The sequence below is a fragment of the Pseudopipra pipra genome, chromosome 4 (assembly GCF_036250125.1).
Source record: "Pseudopipra pipra isolate bDixPip1 chromosome 4, bDixPip1.hap1, whole genome shotgun sequence".
In the NCBI taxonomy this organism is placed as follows: domain Eukaryota; kingdom Metazoa; phylum Chordata; class Aves; order Passeriformes; family Pipridae; genus Pseudopipra; species Pseudopipra pipra.
The window spans coordinates 62,730,195-62,753,775 of record NC_087552.1 but is presented as its reverse complement, the minus strand read 5'-3'; the positions used below and the strand labels follow the sequence as shown (position 1 = coordinate 62,753,775).

The 23,581-nt window shown below is 41.1% G+C and overlaps 1 protein-coding gene across 1 annotated transcript; it reads right to left on the bottom strand.

Annotated features, from left to right (window-relative positions):
* Positions 1–4: 4 nt before the first annotated feature.
* On the bottom strand, positions 5–23,277 carry NSG1 (neuronal vesicle trafficking associated 1). The gene is made up of 5 exons (XM_064653246.1): positions 23,149–23,277; positions 22,526–22,676; positions 18,666–18,782; positions 7,372–7,482; positions 5–2,221 (listed from the first exon to the last, which is right to left on the bottom strand). The coding sequence occupies exons 2-5, from the start codon at positions 22,652–22,654 to the stop codon at positions 2,021–2,023; spliced, it is 558 nt and encodes a 185-aa protein (XP_064509316.1). The 5' UTR covers positions 22,655–22,676; positions 23,149–23,277; the 3' UTR covers positions 5–2,020.
* Between the last annotated feature and the right edge of the window lie 304 nt (positions 23,278–23,581).

Genomic DNA, 23,581 nt, shown 5'->3' with positions numbered 1-23,581 from the left:
AGTATTTACTTGTGCATTAAAATTTTTATTGTCCTAAATTTAAGGGGAGGAGATGTATCATGAATCATTTCTATGTAGGACAGTCTTGGGGAACGGATCTTTCCATCCTGTAAAATCTGAATGTCCTCTGTAAATACGTTGGGATGAAATGTGTGTGGTTTCATATCTCTTCTGAAATGTATATTTCTATACATTATATGCAACAAGTAGCATCGCTCTTATTCTTTACTCTGCATAGAGTGAAAATGTCAAAAGTTACATGTGAATTAATTACATTCAATAAAGCAGATGCCTGTTAAAAATTGCAAACATGGTACGTGTTGAAGATCTTAACATAAGCTTGATATTTTTAAATGCAAAGAAAAAAACTGGCACATAATTTATTGCTTTTGATGCATTCCACATACCATGATGACTTAATATATTAACAGCCTTTTACAGCTGCACTGTGTGATGCACATCTCGTTATCAAGCCTTGAGCATTGAGTCATAATGGTTATTTTTACTGTATTGGAATGAAAGGCTTTGATAAAGCAATTTTGCTGGAGAGAAACAGAAGTAGAGCTGACCATGTTTGTTCTACTACTGATCTTGAGAAACAGCCCATACTGATGCTTCCCTTTCAATCTTTTAATAGACTCTACCAAAAAAAAAAAAAAGGAACTTTTGACATGTCCACTACCCCTCGTCCCATTCAAATAACATGAACAAAAAGGTGACTTGCTTGCCTAGATGCTTCACACACTTATTTTGTATGTTAAATTAATAATGTCCTTTTGTAATGTATATTTAAGATTTATAATAAAAATGAAAACATGATTTCACACAAAGAATAGATAAGTTTGTAATTACAATGGAACTTTAACGTGCATCCACAATACTATGTTCTTCTACGTCTTTTCCCCTCCCAAGCCATACACAAACAGTTCTACTCCTCACTCTGTTTCACATGTAGCTTCAAAACAGCCAGTTGTGGTATCTAATATGCTACTGTTTCACTCGTGATGCTGTGTTTTAAAAAGTATCAAATTGCAAACCATACATAAACAGAAAGCTCTTTCTAATTAATAAGAAGGGAAAATGTGAATGTAATACAGGAGAAAATTTAGACATATTACTCCCTCAGTTGTATCCAACAAATGACATAGTAGACTACATGTACTCTTAAAGTATGATCAAAAGATCATCAAAAGATGTCATTTCTCATTAGAACATCCTGAACTGTATAGTTTTTACACTATCCTCGACACCCACCACTAAAACTGTCGGTGTTTTTCCATAATGTCTATCTAGTTTGTGTTTCAGTGCACATCCTTACCAAGATGCTAAAGCCACAGTGGAAATGCAGTTAAATCCTGTTGACAGCAATAAGAAAACATTGAGCATGCCTTGTTGCAGAGAACTTCATTATCACTTACAAATAAACAACAGTAAAGGAAACATAAGGAAAAATGCGACCTGACAGTTTCTTTCTCCATACAAGTCATTACATCACGCCCCCGACATCAGTGCTGACTACTGTTCTTGCTTGAGCCCAAACTAAATATTACTTTACAGCTTTCAGCTAAACAAGAGATCACTCTAGTTATGGCTGGGGTGTTTCAGTTTGCAAAATGACGAAGAGAATTAAAAACCTTAACAAATTAAGTATCTGTTCAGACAACAGAACACATCATTTATCTAAGGTCCAAGCCCTGAAAATCCAGTGATGAAATCTATCAGTATCCAATAAACTGCAAGAACATATCTTAGCACTGGATTTTTTTTTAACATTGAAAATGGTGTCAAAGCTCTACAGCAATGCTGATATGCACCTGGGGTTATGCCCATGAATGTTCTGCAGCAAGTTTTTGTTTTGGTTTTTTTTTTTTTTTTTTGCAAAGCAGTATCAGCAAACAGAAGCAATTGCACCATAAACATGAGTAACCTCTAAATTATTCATAATTATATTCAGTGAAAAGTTCCTTGAAGTCCCTTAGTTACCTTCAAATTACATATTTTTAATAATTCGCTTATCATACTAAGCTGATTTCTCAGCAGCTTCAGTCTCCTGTTCAGACAGTTTCTCTTCTGACAGTACTGTCATCCACGGGGACACGGAGCGCGTGATGGTTTGTTTGGCCAGGTTGTAGTGGTTTATGACTGTGTAAAATTTCCCTCGAGCGCTGGAGTCTTGTTCAGAGTAGTAGTTTTCCAACCCAGCTGGAATGCACTGATTATTCTGAAATGAAAATCCATCTCTTAGATTACAGATACAGCCCCACACACACCAGCAGCAGATTAGGGTTTTTTTCTCCTTTTACTTTTAGTCTAAGCCAACAGTCACATTCTGTGAGTCAAGATGCAATATACAGCAATTAACTACAGTGTTGTCCCACTGTGTTCAAAATGTTCTTCCCTGCACTCCTTAAACTATTCATGCATTTGCCAGGAAGACCAATCTGGGTTTATATGCCAGCATAATTAACGTAACATGCTTGCCTACAATTATTTTTTAAAGTTTTCAGTCTCTAGTTCCAGCCATATTTTGCTGTTTTTTCTTGCCCACTTTCTTCCAGCTGGTTGGTGTACAACTACAGCTGTCTGTATCCTACCATTAGATTAACTTCAGGCAATTTACTATGGTGTTTGCAGTCCAAGGGATGGAAATTAATACAGATATATTGGTGCCAGCGTATGAACAGTTTTACAGCCCAGTAACTAAGACATACAGGAAAACATTGCGGGTGGCCAAGCATATGCACAAGTGTGTACACACACAGAAAATACTTCACTCTTCATCAGAAAGATGTAGCCAACAGCACGCTTTCAAAAAGCTCTCTGTAACTGTGGGACTACATTATTTCATTTCCCAGGAGTGCACGAGCACTACATAGAACCTGCTAGATGCTTAGAGCTTTGGAGAGTGAAAAAGGTGATTCAGAGGGTTAAATACTAAGTGGAATCCAAATTTTGCTGTCATCTTAAAACCCAAAGTGAGTGTGCCTGTGCAGTGCATTTGTCACAGGTCTTATCTAGCAACTGTTCCAGTGATTAAGAGCCTACAGAGAAGCTGGTTGCACTGAAGGAAAACCAACTTGGACATATACTGTGACCCCTAAGTTTTGCCCCATAAGGTCATGGGGTCTCTCTGCAGGTCCTCTTTCCACACCAGCTAGTCCAGGCAGTCTTGCTTGATACCTCAGCATGTTAGGACAGTCACTTGAGCAAGTGAATTGACTCTCTGTAAGCTATGAGTAGCTGCAGCTTCAGAAAAATAAGTTTAATCATTTCTACTCTGGCTCTTTTAAAAAGAAAACAGGCTGTTCAGTCTTCCTGCTTCCAGCACCGGAGGACTAAAATTTATAGTATTATGGCACAGGAACTTTGAAATGCTACTGTTCTCCTACAGCTCAGCAAACAAAATTTAATACTGGAAATTTCTCAGCATAAAAACACAGGCAAAAATTCCATGGGTTTTAGGACCAGATGCTACCTCAACTGTGTCCACATTTACTTCTAAGTTCACTTTTGTCCTTGCCGACAAAAAGAAAAAGAGAAGTAGCATAAATAAGCACCAGTAACAACAGTTTCAACTGGTTAAAATCATACAACACAAAAAGGAGGAAGATCCAGCAGACAGTCTTGGCTTAATACAAATTTTGCATCCTAAAAATGTTAGTGTGATAAAAAGGCATCAAAAGGTAGGAAAGAAAAAAACGGAGACCTGCCAAAACAACAGGCCCATGGGCAGTCTTAAGAAGCTGCCTGCCCCTGGGGAATTCAATCACACAGCACATTTGATGGCTCAAAGAAGCCTCACTGTCACAAAACTAACAGCCCTCCCACAGAGACAACACCTCACCGGCTTGAACCTGCAGGTGTGACAGAAGCCTTGAAGTGTGTCAGACTTGACAGTGCCCAAAGTTACCATATCCACCCAGGTTCCCTTTATTTGTTATCTTCTGTCAAGGCAGCAGCTGGGGCAAATCTTCCCTCTCCATTTTGTTGAAGTAGCACAACAAAGCAGAAGGGATTTAACCCCAGCTGAGCAGCACCTGTGCCCACTCAGCGCTGTTTAAATCAGCGGAGGTTTTCAGCTGCAAGACTGGGACCTAGATTTATAAGAACTTAATCCAGGAATCTGGAATAGAGCTATTTGATACACATGTTGAATTACATCAATATGCCATCTTCTGGAAGTATTATCCGTGCTTTATCTGGGATAACTGACACTAATGCTGATGTGATAAATGGCTAATAAGTATACAGATACAGACATATTTGTAGTGATTATTTCACCCAGTCATGGGGATGTAGTCACAATTCTAAATATTTAAAATGGGAGAAGGAACACAATCCATTGAGCTAATGAAATCTGCCAAGGAAATTCAAGCAAATATAATTATTAGAGCTGAAGACAAGCCAAGATTGACAGTCTTAAAAATGCCACAGAATCCTTCGCTGCCTTTAGAACCAATTTGCTTTGTAACAGGCAAAAATGACTCAGTAATGGGTTTTGGTTTGGTTTTTTTTCGTAGTCACAAACATGCACAACATCTGACATAAGAGCCTAAAGAAACACACAGCAGTTTCTATCTTGACTGCATTTTTGCTCTCAGGATTTTGCTCTTCTAGAAAAGATGGGAAAATCTCCCCTTTTACTCACTGCCCCTTGTGTTCTGCCCAGGAGCAGCCCCTTTGCTTAGTTCCCAATCAAGGCAAGCCATGCAGCACCCAGTGACTGAGCTATGGGAACTGCTGCCAATTGTTATCCTGGCACTTGCCTAAGACTTTCAGCTATGCAGAACATTTCTCTCTATCCTTTTGTTTGTTTCCATGGTTCCCAGGTGAGAGAAGTAAGAAGGCCATGAGGAGAAAGTGAGATGCTCCACAGTCAGTCTCTTTCTTTTACAGCCCTTCAATTTTGGAAATTAGTTACGGGTTATGGCCTTTGATGCCAGAGAAAACCCTGGTTGCCAGTCTATATCTGGCTGAATTAAGATGACTCCTTTTGTTCCTTTGACATGAAGACCCCAGTGGTATTCTCTTATAAATAGTATCTTCTGTCACGTTAACTTTGCTGGGTCAGTAATTCCCAATTACACAGATGATGCTGTGGTCTCCAATGCACTGAAATGACTTTGTGGTACTGTCCACAAGTCTGACAGAATGCAGGTGCTTTGGCAAAAGAAGCTGAAGGGGAACAAATACGGTACAGAGCATATTGAAGTCCTGGAGAAACTCCTCCAGGATGTAAGTGCACTCAAGTTTTGAGTCTCACCAACAGGCAGTGAAGAGTGCTCAGAGGAGCAATCAGCATAGCAGCAGTACTTGGGCTGTCTCAGCTTAAGCAAGCACAGAAATAAGGCTGGAGCAGGTTAAAACTGCTGCACAAAGGAAGATGAGCACCTTTTAAAATACACCCTCAACTCCTGGAGGCGTAGGACAGCAGAAACGTTTGGAACTGCTCCATGTATGAGAGCATCAAAGCAGAGAAGAGCAAGTCTGACTCAGCTGCAATACCTCAGCCTTTATGTAGAGATTCCTACAGAACAAGGCTTCCTGAGGCAGGGACACCTTTGCCCTTAACCAGGAAATCATATCAGCATCTGAAACCTGGGGACATCCAGGCCAGGAAACGTTGTTGAGTCTACCTAAGGGTGAAGCCAGTCCACTGATACACTGCTCACAAGGTGACAGATTTCATGTCTCCTAGGACATGTGTGCCAAGCTATGCCATGACATATCACGGACTCTCCCCAAAACAGATGCACAGGCAAACAAAAATTCATCTCAACATCGGTAGTTTCAGGCCTTGTGTCATTTGCCAATATGTTTATCCTGTAAAACTCTTTTTTAGAGTTACATTACCGAAGATGCCGTGTCTTCTGGCATTATGCGATCAAGCAGCTCTAAGCAGCCTCCAAAAAAACACCAGGAGAGTAACCATAACACAGCCCTGTATATGTGCTGCACCTTAAAAACAAGCTATGGGACATTCTGCCTAACTTCTGTCCCAAACACAGGACCCTAAGGAAAGAAACACAACCAGATTCAGTGCAACTAAAATGTAGCTAAGAAACTGTTCTTCCCTTAAATATTTGTGGCACTAGCAAGAAAAGCCAAAAGAAGCCAGAAGGCTGCAGCTCAAAGGAGAGGACAACACGGTGCGAAAGGAAGCAGAAGCAGGAGACTGTTGCTAGACTTACATAGGAGCACATAACTGGCTGTTCCTGTCAAGTCAGGGTCACATGAAGACAAGTTTGGTAGGAACATACAGTCCATATTCCAAATTCCTCTATGCCAAGAGAAAGCTTAGGGGGGGAGAAAAGGGCTACTGGGCTATTGTCCCACGAGACATGAGCACAGAAGGGTTTCAGTGCTTGTCTAAGACAACACAAAAAACCAACAGCAGAACTGAAAGCTGATCTCCTGAGTTACAGCCAAGTATTCTAACCACTGTATCTTTTGCTGGGAAAGTAGTAACCAACTGAATGCTTGAAGCTAAATTAATCCAACAGGGCATCACTGATTATAATTTTGGACTGGATTCTTTTAAGATATTTATGTGCCTGCAGTGACAGAAATCCTGAATTGTCAAGTAGTTCCTTTTGAAGTTCATACTGGGTACCCATTTGATTCATTATGTGACTAAATATTTTTAGAAAATTAGAGGGAAGACTGCCATCCTCACTGCTACTTTTCTTATCTAATTACAGCCAAGTTCAACCCTGCTAAATTTACAACAGAAATCAATGTTACTTTTCTGACTTTCAGCCCAGGTCATAACTGAGGAGCCAGCACTACCACCTCACATAAATGAAGTCAGCCCAGCCTCTCTTTTGGTTAGAACCAGTATTTTTTTCCAGTAAATGTATTTTCCCTTTTTTGGCATCACTTTTGTCTTGTGGCAGTAGGGCTCGGAGGTCACTGTTCTAGAACAAGAAGTTCTTCCTACAAAAATAACCCTCATGTAACTCTACTACTCTTAATGAGAACATCACTCTACTGTTTCTCTGACACATATTCCAGAATTTTTTTTCTCCAGGTTTTATCATTCTTTTATTTTGGAAGACCATTCAACATTAAGCCATATGACCCCTAAATGAGGGCTTTGTCTGGACAACTGCAGATGAAGTCTGAAGGACACCAGTGTTTGGATTTCTGCTATATTTTCAATGTTTAAAGCATTAGCAAAATAAAAACATTATTAATATTGTGCAATAGTACAACCTCAGTTAGTAAGAAAAACGTAGCAGGAAGCACACTAACCTATGAGAAGAATCACAAAATTCTGTGCAGTACAGCATGACTTAATCAAGGTTATGCATAGAACAACACGGAATATTACATACTCTCCTGTGTTTCTAGAATGGGAATGCAATTTACCTTGAAAACAAATCCTTCCGGACAGGTGTGATCATACTTGTAAACCTTGTAGACTACCAGAAATACAACACACGTTAAGAACGCAAGGGCAAAAAGGACCAGCACAGTTACCTGTAAAGAAAAATAAAACATGCTTATGTTAGCAATGCACTGCTTATTATACTGCTCCTTGTTACTGCAGGCAGCAGCAGCCAGCTATGAATGCACTTTACAGTAAAATTAAGTAAAGGATAAAACAAGCTGCTGAATTATGGAGGGAGAAGAGGGAAGCAGCACGTAAGTGCTTCTACCTCCCTCTTCTCAGAGAAGAAAGCAGATCATCTGGTCAGTGGCCCACTGCCTCTGGACTGCAAGGCTTTTTTTGATTGCATTTCTGTTTAGGGCACACATGAGGCCAGAAGGACACAACAAGGTAGCTTGGGTCTGCTGTTTTTTCAGTATTTGGATGATGTAAGCATAAGTCTAGTTTATGTCAGCTGATAGACATGTTTGTTTTCCCTGTGCCTGTCCAAGAATGGAGTCAGGTGACAGTAAATTAGCACAGGTGTCATCCAGATAATCCAAAGGTGACTCTTTCAGGGCATGGAGAAAGTAATGTCTGCAGTCTCTTGGTAAGATCAGAGCCTGTTCTGAACGTATGGATAGTTCCACCAGTAGTCTGCATGCTTGGTTGCTCAATGCTCCTTGATTTCTAAGTTGAAACAGTACTACTTCATCACACAGAGACTGTACAGGAGTAGTTTGCTGCCAGATCCGTAAGAGAATACACCATGTTCAACACTGGGCGAGCCTGGAGGAGCTCTGTTGCACCTCTTTTCTCAGTGCTCACAGAGAAGCCACTACAGACTCCCTTACATGGCACTGGCTATTCACCATATCCTTCTGTAGCTCTCTGGTCCTGAATTTGGGCTGGAGAAAAATCCAAGACACACTTAAAATCTGAACTCAGTGTCAGTATCAAGCTCACCTTTCCCAGACAAACTGAGCAGCTGGAGACCGGCAGCCTTTTAAGTGTGACGGGAGAGAGAACTACCTTCAGAATTACACCACCCGTTGACAAGAGAAAGCACAAATCTGGCCTAGTAGTTACACTGCAAATCTCTCTAATTCAGACCCATTTTTGTGGAAAGTGTGAGCTGAGCAAATAGCATTCATTACCTGGGACAGTATCCCAGATGTGTAGTATTATTCTAAAACAACTACTGATAGACTAACTAGTACCCCAAGGAGATTACGCAGTAAGAGTCGTTGAGATTAATTTCCTTTTTGGCAAGTTAGAAAGTAAGCCAGCATGTGCTACAGCATAAGAAACAATAATAAACAGAAACAAACAAGATTATGATTAATTTCTTAAACCAAAGTATAAAATAATCTAAATTTTAAAGGAAGTTGCATAAGCTACCTATATACACCTTCTAAAAAAAGAATTTAGGCATGTCAGGTTCAATTAATTGAAACAAGACTAATCTGATATTTGAGAAAGCAACAACAACAAAGAATTGTAGCTTTGCCTCTTGGTAAAAACAAGTCCCTTTAAAAATGATAAATCCCTGAACTAACAGACTTTGCAACACTGCAAACTGTGTGTGCCAGTGAGATTAGGACATTACAGGACTGCAATGAACTTTAGGGACTTATGCTGTGGAAGCAAACTTCATCATGGGCAGACAACAGCGAGTGCTAAATTTCCTGGCTGAAACAAGGCTGGGAAGTATTGTGTGTTGCTGAAGCCAAGGATTTTTTAAGGATTTTTGATAGACAGAAAACAAACATAAAAGGAAGGCTGGACTAGAGGCAGGGAGAACTGCACATCAAAAAGCAATTTAGCAGAAGAAATGTAGACATTAATGTAACAATGCCGTTAGAAATGAGACATGGAGCAAAGCACCTTTCCGATTAAATGTTCAGTTTCTCAACAGTCACTGGATTAAAAAAGAAAAATAATTCAATCATAATCAGCCTCTGAAAACTTCACATTGATGTGAATTTTCGTATCTAATTCATCTTTCTCCGAGTTTATTACTCATTTGCAAACACAAAAGTTAACATGGATAGATCACTCTGTCATGCCAACCTCATGTTTTCTGCTTACATGTTTCATGTCTCAGAATATCCTGCACAAATCCAAGAGCTAAAGTACATTTTCACTTTCCTTTCTGGTTATTCTCTGTTTAATAACGAACAACATAACACAGACACGCCCCCATTTCTGGCCAAGCTATGCCTTAGCTCAACCCTTCTGACAGGTTTATAATCAGGCTTCTCCCTTTATTCTTCTATGGTTGTGTTCTTCCTGTGCTTCCTCAGCTATCCCACACACACACATGTACAAGTGCATGTACATGTACCCTTCACACTTTGGCTTGGCCCAAACCTTGCATTCCACCCCCCAGGGCTTTCCCCTCTCCACAACTGTAATAAGCCTTATTCTCTGTTCCCTCCCTCCAAATTTACCTTGCACTCCAGGCTCTAGAAAAATTGACCCTTCTCCCCTAAGCCTGCAGTTCCCACTTGGGGCTCCTTGTCCCACCTCCTTAATGCCCTGCTGGTACCCCATACCTGTACACAGATGCCCTAGGTCCTCCTGCCCCATGGGCCTCACCATGCCTGGGCCCCAGTGCAGGTCCACAGCCTGCTCTGTCTGCAGGGCCATGGGCCCAAGGCCTTCCTCTGCTGAGCTCCAGCAGCTGCTGGGCAGCATGGGCAGATGAGGAACCAGAAAACACAGAGCACCCAGCCCTGCAGATCTACAATACACCCAGGGCCCAGTCCAATTTGCAGGTTTGGGTCATTGACTTCCCACTGACTCCAAGCACATGTTAGAATGTTCCTTTTGCTCTGACAGTGGCTGCTCTTTACCTTAGAGAAGAAAGGGAAAAAGAGAGACTAGAGAGCTAGGATAGAAAAACTAAAAGCCAGATGGGATTATTGCTGAGGCTTCCCATGCTCCACAAGACATACTCCACGCAGCCTTCAACAAAGACTGCTCCCTTTAGGAGCATAGGCCTGTGACACAGGACATGGACATCAAGCAGAACAATTGCTACGGCACAGATCAATTCAGCTCACATTTGTCTCTGCCACAGATAGGAGCAAACAGTTTTAAAAAGTTTTGAAAAATATTCTCAAATTTTAAAGCATTTTAACCCTATTTCCTGGCCATTCTACTAGCAGGCAGTAGTAGAATTATAACAGCATTTCCCCGTTGTAACTATTCTAACATACAGATGAGGTCTCAGGAACATACTGAGACAACATACTAACAAGCTATTTTGTAACTGAGGATAGGTATTAGACAAAAGAAAAAGACTGTATTTCCACAATCACTGCAATATCACTCTGTTCAAAGCTCAAAAATTGTTCTGGAAAGTAACTGTTTTTTGAAAGAGGACAAAAGCCCAGTGCTGTGTAGATTGCTGGAGCCTGGCAAGTTGCAGAGCCACAACCTCAGAGTTGATTTGCTGAGACCTGTTTTCAGTGACTGACATGGAGCTGTGAGTTCTCACAGCTTGTACAAGTTCTTCCATTGCCACCCAGTAAGCCCCTGGGAAGAGCTTTCAGGGCTCCTGGTTCAAAATTTTCTCTCACTTACTGTATTTCCTGATGTTACTAATTTTGGTATTAACATGTAAATTTTTACTCTCATTATCTTCAATGATTTGCAATCACACTGCATTTGCAAATCCCTAATCAAGTAAGCTCTTGTCTCCTTCCTATTAGGAGAGAATCTCCCGTCTCTTACCATCCTTCAGGATACGAGTAACTTCTATTTAAGGACAGTTGCAGATGCAAATGACACAGATGGAATCCAGTGATGGATTTCTTTGCAAGGTGATCACAATCACCTGTTAATCTGATCTACTTCTCCCTTATAAATTGACAATCCTCTTTCTTCTAATAGCCATTTTTCTTCACTCTCAAAATAACCCACACTGATGGTCCACAATTGTCAGATCCCCATGTTCACTGCAGTCAGCTTCTCTCCCCAGCCAGTAACAGTGTAGCCTAACCTCTCTGCTTCACCTTCTGAGCCCTCTCCTACTGGATGCCTTTCAGAAATAAAAGCCTGGAAAAAGAGAAGGCAACAATCTGCTCTTCAGACCACAACCAACACCAACACCAAAGCTGCCATTTTATTGTTTTCTTCCACAGCAACTTTGCATACCCGCTGTAACCTAAAGTTATTCTTGTCTTCCTACCAACACACTAACAGAAACTTGCCCTCTTCCTCTGTTCAAGGCAGGAGCAGATGCAATACGTGTACAAGCACCACTCCCATTCTTCTGGAAGGAAATCTTGAATCTCTTCTCTCTTTGTAGTACCCAGCTGGCAGTACAGGACCACACACAGTAGGAGCAGAAGTCTTGTGAATTACTATGAGCATTCACTGCCATGCAGATCCTGCAGAACTCCAAGGTGACTGTCACACTGCAAGAGTGATGGGCTTTTAAAATACTTTTCATGAAATAACTACAAGATAGGACAAACAACCATTTCTTTTAACTAGGAATTCTAAGTGTGGCTTTGCTTTCATCTTGAGTGTGACGTTTAAGTTAGTTTTAAGGGGATCTGGCAGCAAAACGAAGTGAACAGAGAAGATGACAAGATACTATGTACGTGGCAGATTTCTGAAGAGATTGAAAGTGAAGAGCAGAAGAAGGACAACGTCTAGCCAGAAGCCATTACAGTAATCGAAATGAGAGATGACTAATGAATGAACTAAGCATACCCACAGCAAAAACCCCTGTCTTCAGACTCTGTAAGTGGTTAGCTGAACAAATGAGACTCACCATATCTGACAACTACACTAACATGTAAGCAGGTTGTGATAAGGCCTTTACCATAAGATCTGCTAGGTCTTCCCTATCAGTCCATCCTACTTTGCCTCAGCTGTGAAACTGCAAGCTGTATTCTTCTCTGCCTGGCTACTGCAGTCTCCCTCTTCCTTACTCCACTACTGTTTATTGGACTCCCTTTTTAATCAAGCTGCAACATTACAGCAAAATTCATCAATTGCACCAACAGTGCCTGCTTCTCTTCACATCCTTTCCTGGCTCCTGTCCCTTTCTGAACAAATTACAAATCATGTTTCAAGGGATGCACAAGTCTACTCCTTTTGCTCATCTCAGGTCCATCCATTTTGCCTGTGTCCCACTGTCCCACTAAAGTCTGGGTACCATCCGTTTCTCCTCTGCCTTCACCTTTCTAATGCCTCCTCCTCTTGTCTGAAATTCTTCCATTAACCCACTCACACTGTGCTGCTTTGCACCATGCCTTCCTTCATGCTTTTACTTCCATCAGCACACAAACCCACGTAGAAGCATTCCTGTTATTATGAGAGGTGGAACTAAGGTGGAACTAACAAGATATGCAGTAATTTTCACTGCTCAATCACTGCACTTGGTCACATCTCATCTCTGCATTATCTATTTCAACTCAGCCTCCTGGGAAAACAACTTTCATTTCTGATCTGTCTGTAAAGTGTGAGGTACAGACTTGATGACTGAACGAGAAGAGTGAAGACATACAGACACAGAGCACCTTTCATATGAAGTGATTTACAACCAATTTATGCTTTGCTCACCATCTAAATGCAAAGACCTCAGGGGTGAAATACAGCAACTCTGTACAACCACTTAGGACAGGAAATTAAGATTATTGCTATTGAATTTAAACTACAAGAGAATTCTAGGCAGACAGACTGTAATTACAATAGATTGCGTCTGGCTGCATCCCACAGACAAAAATTTGTAAAACACTGCATTGACTTCCCTGCAAATGGCTGTGACCTCCATTTCACCTCTCTCCCCTGAAATTCTGCATCTCCAGCTGCACAATGCCCTCTACCAGCACACTGGAGAACACCAAAATCAGCTCTCCACTTATCACTGCTTTTCAAAAACTATGTCCTTGTTTGCTATTACTTCAGCCTGCCTCTGGAAGTTTACATGAAAAATGTGTCTGAAACAATGCACTCAAGGATTAAAAAAGTTCAATTTGCAAGAAATGGCAACATAAAAGAAAAAAAGAGAACCTTTACCTCTATACATGCAACATTTGACTCGTATTCATTTACAGAGCAATGCAAATTACACAGAACAACTTGGTACAATGTCCCATACTTTCCATGGGAATTATATATACATATACAAGACAATCAGGTGCCTCGTTTCAAGAAGCGTATTTCTAACATCACATGTCATGTTTAGCTTTATGACTGGTAGCCATCTATTAAACTCAACTTCTTCACCAGAACATTCCCATCAAACCTTTATGCTCAAAGAGGATGACAGTTTTGGGGCACTTTGTACAGAAAAAGCAGGAGAAATCAAAAGACTGTCCTTCCCAAACAGAAATGACACAGAGAAGGAGAGAACTGTCTTGGATGTTTACCTGGAGATGATTGGGAGTAGCAGCAAGAAAGGCAGATAGATTCATGAGGACAGTAACAGAAAAGAAGCTACAAAATCAACACTTATTAACAGCAACAGTGCAAGGCAACAGGACCAGTCTGCAAGGGAGTTGATTAATGAAACCTGAGGGATATACTGTTAGACAAAAACAAGTTAACAAGGCAGTGGCCTTGAGTTCCTAGCACTGTGGCTTAACTCAGCTGTTCATGACAATATTCCCATCATCTTCCATCACATGGCACCCTGTATTAGTTTCTTAACTACAGAGATCTGAGGAAGCAGTTCAAGAAACCCTGTGGCACCAAGATAAGAATCTTATTACCTTCACATACAAACCCAGAAGATATTACTGAGGGTAGGAAAAAGGCTGCTTAAGGTTACTACAGAAGAGGAAAGGCTATTTAAGTGATATATCTGGAGAGTTCCAAAACATCTTTGTCAATGTCACTGGTTCTCTTCCAATAAAATGATTTCTAACAGAGACAGTAGCAGAGGAGAAATTCCTTTCAAACAAGATTGTCAATGCCATATCAGAGAGTATCAAATATTTAAGGAAAAAAAAAAAGTGACAGTTGCCATGCAGTGCCTTTACATCAATTGTTTTAAAATAGTAGTTACATTGAAAAAAGAACCTCCTTTATTTTTCTTATTTTAAGCAATAAAGGAAGAATTCAAAGCCTGCCAAACACTTATACTTGTGAACAACTTTAATCCTGTGAGCAGTTCTACTGAAGAAACAGAACTACTGACAGTAAGTAAGTACCTGTCACTCTTCCAGCCAAAGTGACAGACACACAATGTACTTATGGAGGTGATATCCTGTACAGGAGACATCTCATACACCTAACAGACTTTTAATGTGAGAGCAAAGAGCTACTCAGCACAAAGTAATCATACAGCAAGAGAGATCTATCTTCCTTGTCTCTTGATTATTTTTACAGCAATAATAATTGTTGGCATTACTAAGAAGAGATACAAAAGTCTTGAGGCAGAAATATGCTTGAAGGATGCCCCTTTTAAGATAGAAAAAAAAACTGAATAGTTGCATACATTTTTGCAGTCTTAAAATGACCAGGTAAAACTGTGAGAACTGATCTTGAAAGCAGTCTGAATTCCTCTTCCATAACCTCATGCAGATATTTCAACAACTGCTTGCTACTTGATAGTACACGGCTTGCACCATATGGTCTTACCACAGAAATAAGCTTCAGGCTTTGGCTCTGCAGTTAGATGTATGTAGAGATGTCAAGGATAAAGTCTGAAGAACTGAACTGCCTTTCAATAGAACCAAAAGGCTGAAGGCATACTACAGCTTGGGTTTATTTAAGGGCTTAAAGTTTATAGGGAAACATAAGTGTTTGCTTTCAAAATACCTCTGAATCTTCTTTATTGAGATTTTCCCAAAGACAGAAAAAAAAATGTCATGCATTGCTACAACAGACATTTTTTTAAATTGGTGTGTTTGTGCATAACTGTCAACTGTAGCCCAATTCAACGGGTGCCAGAACAGACATCCCACTACAAAATCCAACTGGAGGTTGTAAGAACACTGCTCTGTCAATGGGGGAAGCAAAGGTTTGGTCTTGGGTAACTCACACCATCAATTTTCTTCTGTCATGGATTCCTCCTGTGTCCTGATTCACAAGGGTCCTTTGCAATGACATTTCCAGCCTTGTTGTGTTACTCTGTACAGCAGACCATTTACAGGAGGGAAAAATCTGCCTCGTTCAAAGTTGCTTTCCAGTTACGAAGACCCAACTCCCCACATTAGCCTACACTTCCAAAGAACAAAAGCAAGACTTCTATGTCTCAATGGCAAATAATCTTCAGTGACAAATCACATCCTTCTTAGTCTGGTTAGTGCCATAAAACTAAATTAAGACAACAGGGTTCCCATAATCAAGAAATCTTCACATTCTTCTGAGATATTCTGATTTGAATTCAGAATGTGGCTTCATAGAAGAAAATTATACTTGCAGTTTTCTTTGTAAACATTCTCAGCTCTGTTGTAATAACTGTGGTAATGTGGACTGAATGCAGAAAATACATTTTGTAATTGATTATTCACACAGGTGCTAAAACACCATCTACATGACATATGCACATGCTGGAGTTGCTTCATTTGTTATAATGTATAACTTCTCAAGAAGAACAGCTTTAGATGATCTGCACTGTTGAATCCCAAAACTGCAATCTGCTTTGTCCTTATTTAAGAAGTACATCCTAGAATACACATGTGAATTATTTGTAAATATGACTGACTGACTTGCTTTATTTTTAGCACAACATTTGGGCTGTGTCTTGTGGCAGGCTTGTGCATCGGTGATGTACAATATTGAAGTCATTAAAACAGCATCTGAAACTTTTCATGAACATGAGCCAAAGTCAATATCTCACCAGTTAAATAATGCATTTCATAATTATAGCAAATATTTAATTTTCAGACAAATATCTTTTTGCTCTCTCAGAATCAACATCAGCAGTTGACATGATGATTCACAATTAATAAGGACCCAGGAGAAAACCTCACACAATCGGTACTTTTCATCTACATATTTATGAAATGTCATAAATTATTCATCTAATATTTACTACTGGGAGTGGTGAATATGACAGTCATCCCTGCTGGAGAACCAGTCAGTTCTCTTTAAAATGTTTCAAGCAGCATAATTCAATTCTAAAACTTGCTATATGGAGATTAAGGGACGTTTTTAGGACCTGAATGTTCTGCATGAACGTTGTTTTCAATTAACTGAACCACAATTTTCCTAATTGATCAACCCCCACACTCTTCTTTAGAAGCCTAGACTTACAGCCACAGTGTGAATCACTCTGCAATTCCCAAGAGATACCAAATCTTACTGAAACCTCCCTCTGATGCAGTAGTTACCTAGCAGCAAAACCTAGCAACCCCGTAGTATGAGATTAATCCCAGAACGATCATCATAAAGTAGTATCTAAAGGATATTTTACTTAAGTATGCCATCCAAAAGTATATAAAAATGCAATGCAAAGATGCTCAGGCTTCTAACTGTTCAGCTATATATATTAGAAAAGACTACCCAACAGCACGATAAGCTTTTTTATTTATTTGTTGTTCAGTAAGGTCTCATTTGCTCAGCTCTCCCAACAAAGACAGAAAAAACCAGATCTACGTAGGGATGTGCAAACCACTTAGATGTGATTAAGATATCTTAATGTTCAAGCAATGAAACCCCTTAGTCCCTACAGCTAAAGCATAAGTGCAAAATTCATCTGCTCAGCTGCTTGGAACCAAAGTCCTAGTGGGGTACTCAAACTTTCTCCCCTTTCTCTTCTACAACGTAGTAAGCATTTTCCAGTCACCTTAGTGTGACCAGGACACACACAAAGACAGCCAGTTCCTCTTGTTCTGAGCTGTCTAATTGCATTTTCCCAACCCTCACCTGACAGGAAGGGGATTACTCTCAAGGACTGAGTGGTACTATGGTGCCAGGAGGACAAAGAGAGGGTATCAGTCAGAATGTAGCATTTTCCCTGAGGGACAGGACATCCTTGCCCCAAATTGGGGAATAGAAAAAACTAGAAATAAGTTTCTTACCTGCTTAGTACCCTACCACACCCCATATCATTTCTTCTTAGCTATCCAGGGTGGTTCCCCCTATAGCTTACTGGGAACCTACGTGCTTCACTGTGTGGCTGACGACTCCACCAGGTAACTGGCACTTAAAACATTTGTCATGGCAACACTCTGCAAAGTTCCTTTCCAAATATATTCTAATCCCTCCCTGAGCCTTCACTTTGTTTGTTTAGCATGCTCTGATTTCACTGAGAGCTGTATATACACTTCTGAAGGTCAGCTTGGGCCTGGGCAGCTTTTAGAACCACTGCTCAGGCACAACAAAAACAGAATCTCTGGTGTGCCCTAAAATCTCCTATCATGCAGAGTTCAGAAGCATGCAATATAAAAAGAATCCACATCTCTACTGAAGCTCTGTATTTCTCCCTCATACTAAATGTTAGGCTTTCCAAATATATTTGTGCTTGCACAGGGAAGAGTGTGGTTGCCTACTGTTTAAAAATGCTTTGGCATCCTTGGGTAAGATGCCAATTAAAAGCACTGAAAAGCTGCAGTCTTCCTTTGTTAAAAGAACAAGTAGGGAAGCATGAGTTGAAGTACCAACTTTCCTGTTTTGCTTTACTTACACAGAGCAGGAAAACCCATCTCTAGTGAGAAGGGGGAAATTCAATCCTTGAACCAGTTAAGCTCTCAGGTTTCCTACGGGACTATTGAAGGAAGCAATAGGGACACTAAAGAGTAAATCTGAGTCAGATTCTTGGTGAACTACCATATGACAGTAAGAGTCGTCACCAAGCTTTACGATTTAATTGGACCAGGAAAACTGACAGCAAAGAGCTCTGGTACATACCCCTGAGCTGCCAAGTCATATGCTCAACCATAAAAAATACATAATGGACTATGACAGTGCTTTTAAGAGAATGGTTTGGCCACAGTGATAATAAGAAGCCAAAAAGAAAATAAATGTTCTTGTGGTTCTTGTCCTTCAGCACAAACGGGAGTTTTATCCATGCCATGAGCACTACCTGTGTGCAGCCCGCAGGCACCCTGGCCAGCCATGTTCTGAAACCCACACACTGACAGAAACACCTTCTGAGTTCATCTGCTGGAGAGGGATTACAAGCAGTAATGCTTCAAGATTTGATTTTGTTTCTAATTGTTAAATACTGAACTATTATAACACTGAATTTATTTTTCTCATGTCCAGCTATACCCACAACAGGCACTCTGTTACAGCCAGTTCTGACTACAATCAGCAACTGATTTTAAGCAATTCTGTGAACACAACGGAGCTATTAACATCTTCAGACAGCACTGCTTACCTTAAATCTTTCTGAAACCCCTTCAGTGATGCTGATTGTGAATTCAGCTATTTTAGGAGTACGGAACTTTCCCTTCTTGCGATCAGGTTCATATTCTGTTTTTGTTTTGACCACAACCTTTAAGAAAAAAATAAAAAAAACCTGTCAGCTGAAACTAGCCACAGAAACCTTAACTATTCTTTAACTCTTACCCACAAGCACATCTAGCAAAATATTCCTCCCCCCTCTTTGTGTAATTCTTCTTTGAAAGCTGTAAATTATTATTTATTTTTTTGGCATATCAATCATTAACAAAGTTATCTCTCAAAGTGATTTTGATGGACCTACAGGAAGACTTGTTATACAACAGTTTCACAAACTTCCAGTTTTTTCATCTGTGGTGATACTTTGCTCCTGTACTAGGCAAGCATAGGTCAAATCTAAATCATGGTCCTTCTCACTTTGTATAGTCTGAAAACAGTCACCTCCACTTGCTTCAGGAAATCCCACTAATGAGATTTCAAACTGGAGACCAATAGGAGAAGATTACTGAAGAGGGCCCACAGAAATCCTGCAAGATGCCATGTTCTTTGATGGCAGGATCTTAAGTTCAAAAAAAATGAAATGACCCATCTAGTTGCTATTCACTATGTGATAGACTATGGCCTTTGGCACTCTTATTTTTAACATCTAATTTCTGATGTATCAGCTGCAAGCAGCAAAATGCACACAAACCCTTGTGTTAATGAGATTGCTTCAAACACCCAAGGCTCTTCAACTTTAGTTTATCCCTTACTATGAACTACTGCCCCAAGCTGCACCATTTAGCACCTTACCTGTATTCCCAAAATATTCACTACGTCAGTCTAATCTCTACTATTCTCCTAGGCATTCTAATTGTACAAAATTTTCTCATACCTAACCTATTTGCCTCATTTTTGTCTTCTGCATTTTTCAGGATCTTTTTCTAAGTATCATTCTCAAGATAGGGTGCAGTTCATCATACTGACAGCGCTATTACGATTTTTTCAATTTTCTCTGTTGTTCCAAGGAATAAATACCTACTCTTAGATTTTTAGAATCAAATTCTATCTTTAGCACAGCCCGTGGTATTAATAGCAAATACATTATCATAGAATCATAGGATGGCCTGGGTTGGAAGAGACCTTAAAGATGATCTAATTCCAAGGGCAGGGACACCTTCCACTAGACCAGGTTGCTCAGAGCTCCCTCCAGCCTGGCCTTGAACGCTTCCAGGGATGGGGCATCCAGAGCTTCTCTGAGCAACCTGTTCCAGAGCTGCACCACCCTTAAAGTAAGGGATTTCTTCCTAATATCTAAACTAGACCTACACTCTGTTTGAATCCATTCCCCCTTGTCCTGTCACTACATGCCCTTGTAAATAGTCTCTTTCCATCTCTCCGAAATTAAGATTATGACACTCACAGATAGCCAGGCATTGAAATGACAAGCTTTGAGTTCCCCTCTTCTCACTTCCTTGAATGGTACCTAGAATGTGTAACTGTACTAGAGTCAGTATCATAAAGCTTATTAGACACTTTGACAGCATTACATGTATTTGTCCAGGACAGTGGTTTAGAAACTTCTTTACCTATTTTCAGCTATAATCAGTAAGATAGTAGTTATTACATATTTTAACTTTATAACTGCCCAACAGCACCATGAAAGTAAACTGCCTGAAGAGTTCTGAAATGCTTTTTAACATTTTACTTACATTCCTCCCCCCTTTATGTTGCGTAATCTCAGGCAACTCAAATCACATTCAGCTGACACTGAATGTACAGTTCTAACTGCCTGGTTATGTAATGTCTTCTTTTGTTTAACATATCTGAATATGAATTTAAATCACTTCACCCCTTTAATTTAGAAACTGTCAAAATCATCAAATCCTTAGCGCTGTAGTCACTACTTTTCAAGAAGTTATGCTTCACTGCCATACTGGAGCCTTGTAAGTGAATAATAAGCATAGATATATGAAGTATGTACTCCTATTCATTATACACGAGTGTCTGCATACTTCAGAATTTGATCTGTGTGCCAATCTTTCCTTAATACTTTTTCCTTCTTTTCGCATCAGCTGCTCTGCTCCTGCCTTTGAGTCTGTACCACTAAAGAGACACTGACATGACATGACTAACCACTTACAGAAGGAAACCAGCAGGACCAATAAATTCATGGCTTTAATTTTTCCCATGTTTGCAAAAGGAAAGAAAAACTAATATACAATTAGACAGTGGAGAGTAAAAAACCAATCAAATATTCCCTTATTTCAGCTTTTAGCCTAGCTGGACATTTGCTTTTATTCGAGGCAAATGCCATTAAAGGTAGGAGGAGTTCTGCCCCATTCTAGTAGGAGCCATAGGGCCGGCACAGAACCTCCTGAGCTCTCTACAGAGGCTCTGCTCAGGTTAAACCTATTACCATACACATCCCTAGTTCAGACTTCTGCTTAGCAGTGCAGCAACAGAACGAAATCCTTTGGACACTGGTCCCTGGTAATCGGTTCTATCCAGTCACCAGTTGGCAGGCGTATCAGACACTGTAAGACTTAACTTGCTTTAAAGCCTTAGGGTGCGATTTTGTCCTCAGTTACAAGATTTACACCCATGTAACTGAGGGCATAAAATGGACCCTCAGGCTCTCCAACAGCTGTTATGGCTTATTGCATTTATGCCTGCCAACTGGTCACCACACACAACACAGAATGGTGTTGATAGCAAATAAAATGGAGGTCAAAAATTTACTTGTATTGCCTACAAGCAACACTCTACCAAGGAAAATTTTACAAGCTAAAATTCTTTACCCTAAGATACTATTATCTGAATCTTTTTGAGCTCTGAGGAATGAATATATCTGTTTGTATGTATATGTATTATATGTAATCTATATATCCTGTAAATATCAGTTTAACTAGAAGTAGAATTGAATGTGTGGAAGGCCAAAAATAAAAACTGTATGAAGACCACAAAGCTTTTTTTGCCAGAGGCATGTGAGAAATGTATAAGTAGGTATCCTATTAAAATAGGATACTGAAAAACCTGAAAAGGTTATCCTACTACTGTGTGCCTTACATGTAGTAACACTTACTGCATTCTTTATTGTGAGGACAATAAACATATTTATTGTGAGGCTATCGCATCACCTTCCTAAAGCTTTAAAATTAAATCCTCAATAATTAAGCCATATAATAAGGAATGCAGGAAGCACACTTCTCTTCCAACCTGTAAGCACTCATTGGACTGTCCCCTTCCAACTACAGAGGATCTGAATCACCTATTTGGAGGTTTTTGAACCAAATAAATTGCCATGGAAAAAACTCAATGGCCTATTCTCATCTATTTCAGCTTGTCTGGGGTTAGCATTAGTTTCCTACTTAAGCACAGAAGGAAGATGGAAGAGCTCTCTGTTGCCAGTCTGCCTGTCCCCATGTTGCAGAGAAATAAAGCAGGGCTTTATCCCCCCATGAGAGAGGCATTTTCTGGACAGAGAAAATTCACATCATTCACACAGAATACACAGTACCTTACAAATAATAATAAAAAAAGAAAGATGCAGAATAGCAAGGGCTATGACAATACAGCATAGAGAAGCTTACATTTATATGTCTATATGTTTCATACACAACACTGAAATCTATATATGCTTACTGCTAACATTTTGCACTGGTTTTTAATGCAAATCACTATTACTGGATTTTCATGAGCTTAACTGGTTTTTTTCCCCAGAGGGAATTAGCATGCTTTAAAGCACCCCAAATTTCTCGCCGTTTCTAAGCTGCTCGTTACACATAACCTATTCTTTTGTTGTTTGCCTGTGATTTGGGTGTGATTCTCCAGGGTGGAAACTAAAGCCTACTGTACCTTATCAGGAGGTGGGAACTGGAGCTGATTGACATCCAGGGGTGTGATCAGGGGGATGGTGTCAAATCCATCCTCAAAAAGGGGCTGCTTTGTGCTCTTCTCGCTGAAATTATTCCCCAGTTTCACCATTCTTCCAGGATAGAGGGATTTTCTGCTGGCACACACGGACACACACGCACAGAAATGCAAAATATCACAAACCAGACCTTTCCCCAGCGGGTCAGAAATACCTTATGGCCAAAAAATAAAATAAAATAAAATAAAAAAAAATACGCCTTCGTCGCTGTGACTAGGCTAGGCTTTAGCGTTCTGCGAAGTAAGAACGATAGCCAAAGCTTCTACTATCGAAGTTAAAAATTAAAAAAATAAACAAAACAAGCAAAAAAGCCACCATCAGGCACACAAAAAAGCACCCCAAAATCCGCGGCACGTCAGCCCGACGCGAGCGATGCTGCCCGCGCGGCCCGGTGCGGCATCGCCCCGCAGCCCGCGGGATGCGCAGAGCTCCGGAGCCCCCTCCCCGCGCCCCCTCCCCTGCCCGTGCCGTGCCGTGCCGGAGGGCTCCCCACTCCTTTCTCCCGGTCTCCCCTCCCCGGGGCAGAGGCAGCGCGGCCGCCACTCACCGCCGCGGCTCCCGGCCCTTCCTCGGGGGGCGTCGTTCGCCGCGGCCCGCGCAGCGATGGCGGAGCGGGGGGCGAGGCGGCGGCTCTCCCTCCGCGGGTGGCTCTGGGCGGCCGCAGCGCCGGGGCCGTGACGCAGCCGGCGCTTGGCTGAGGCAGCTCTGGAGCAGCAGCAGCACAAAGGGGCCCCGCGGGGATGAGCGGGCGGGCGGCTCCCCCCAGCCGGCGACTGGCGCAGCGGCAGCAGGTGGAGGAGGAGGCGGCGGCGGTGGGGGGGGACCGGCCGGGACGCGCCGCCCTCCGCGCCCCTCCCTCCCTCCTTCCCTCACGGTGCTGGGGGTGGTGGCTGCCCGTGCCCTGCGCCAACGGGGGCCGGAGGAGCCGCCGCCCTGATCCGCTCGGCAGCCCCTTGTCCCCGGTCCGTGCGAGTCCTGGC

Bases quoted from the DNA above. Each gene is read 5' to 3' on its own strand.
- NSG1 (XM_064653246.1), bottom strand. From the start codon at position 22,654: ATGGTGAAACTGGGGAATAATTTCAGCGAGAAGAGCACAAAGCAGCCC. The intron at 18,783-22,525 runs GTACAGTAGGCT...TTTTTCTTAAAG, and splicing joins AGTTCCCACCTCCTGATAAG to GTTGTGGTCAAAACAAAAAC. The intron at 2,222-7,371 runs GTAAATTGCATT...TTTTCATTTCAG, and splicing joins CGGAAGGATTTGTTTTCAAG to AATAATCAGTGCATTCCAGC.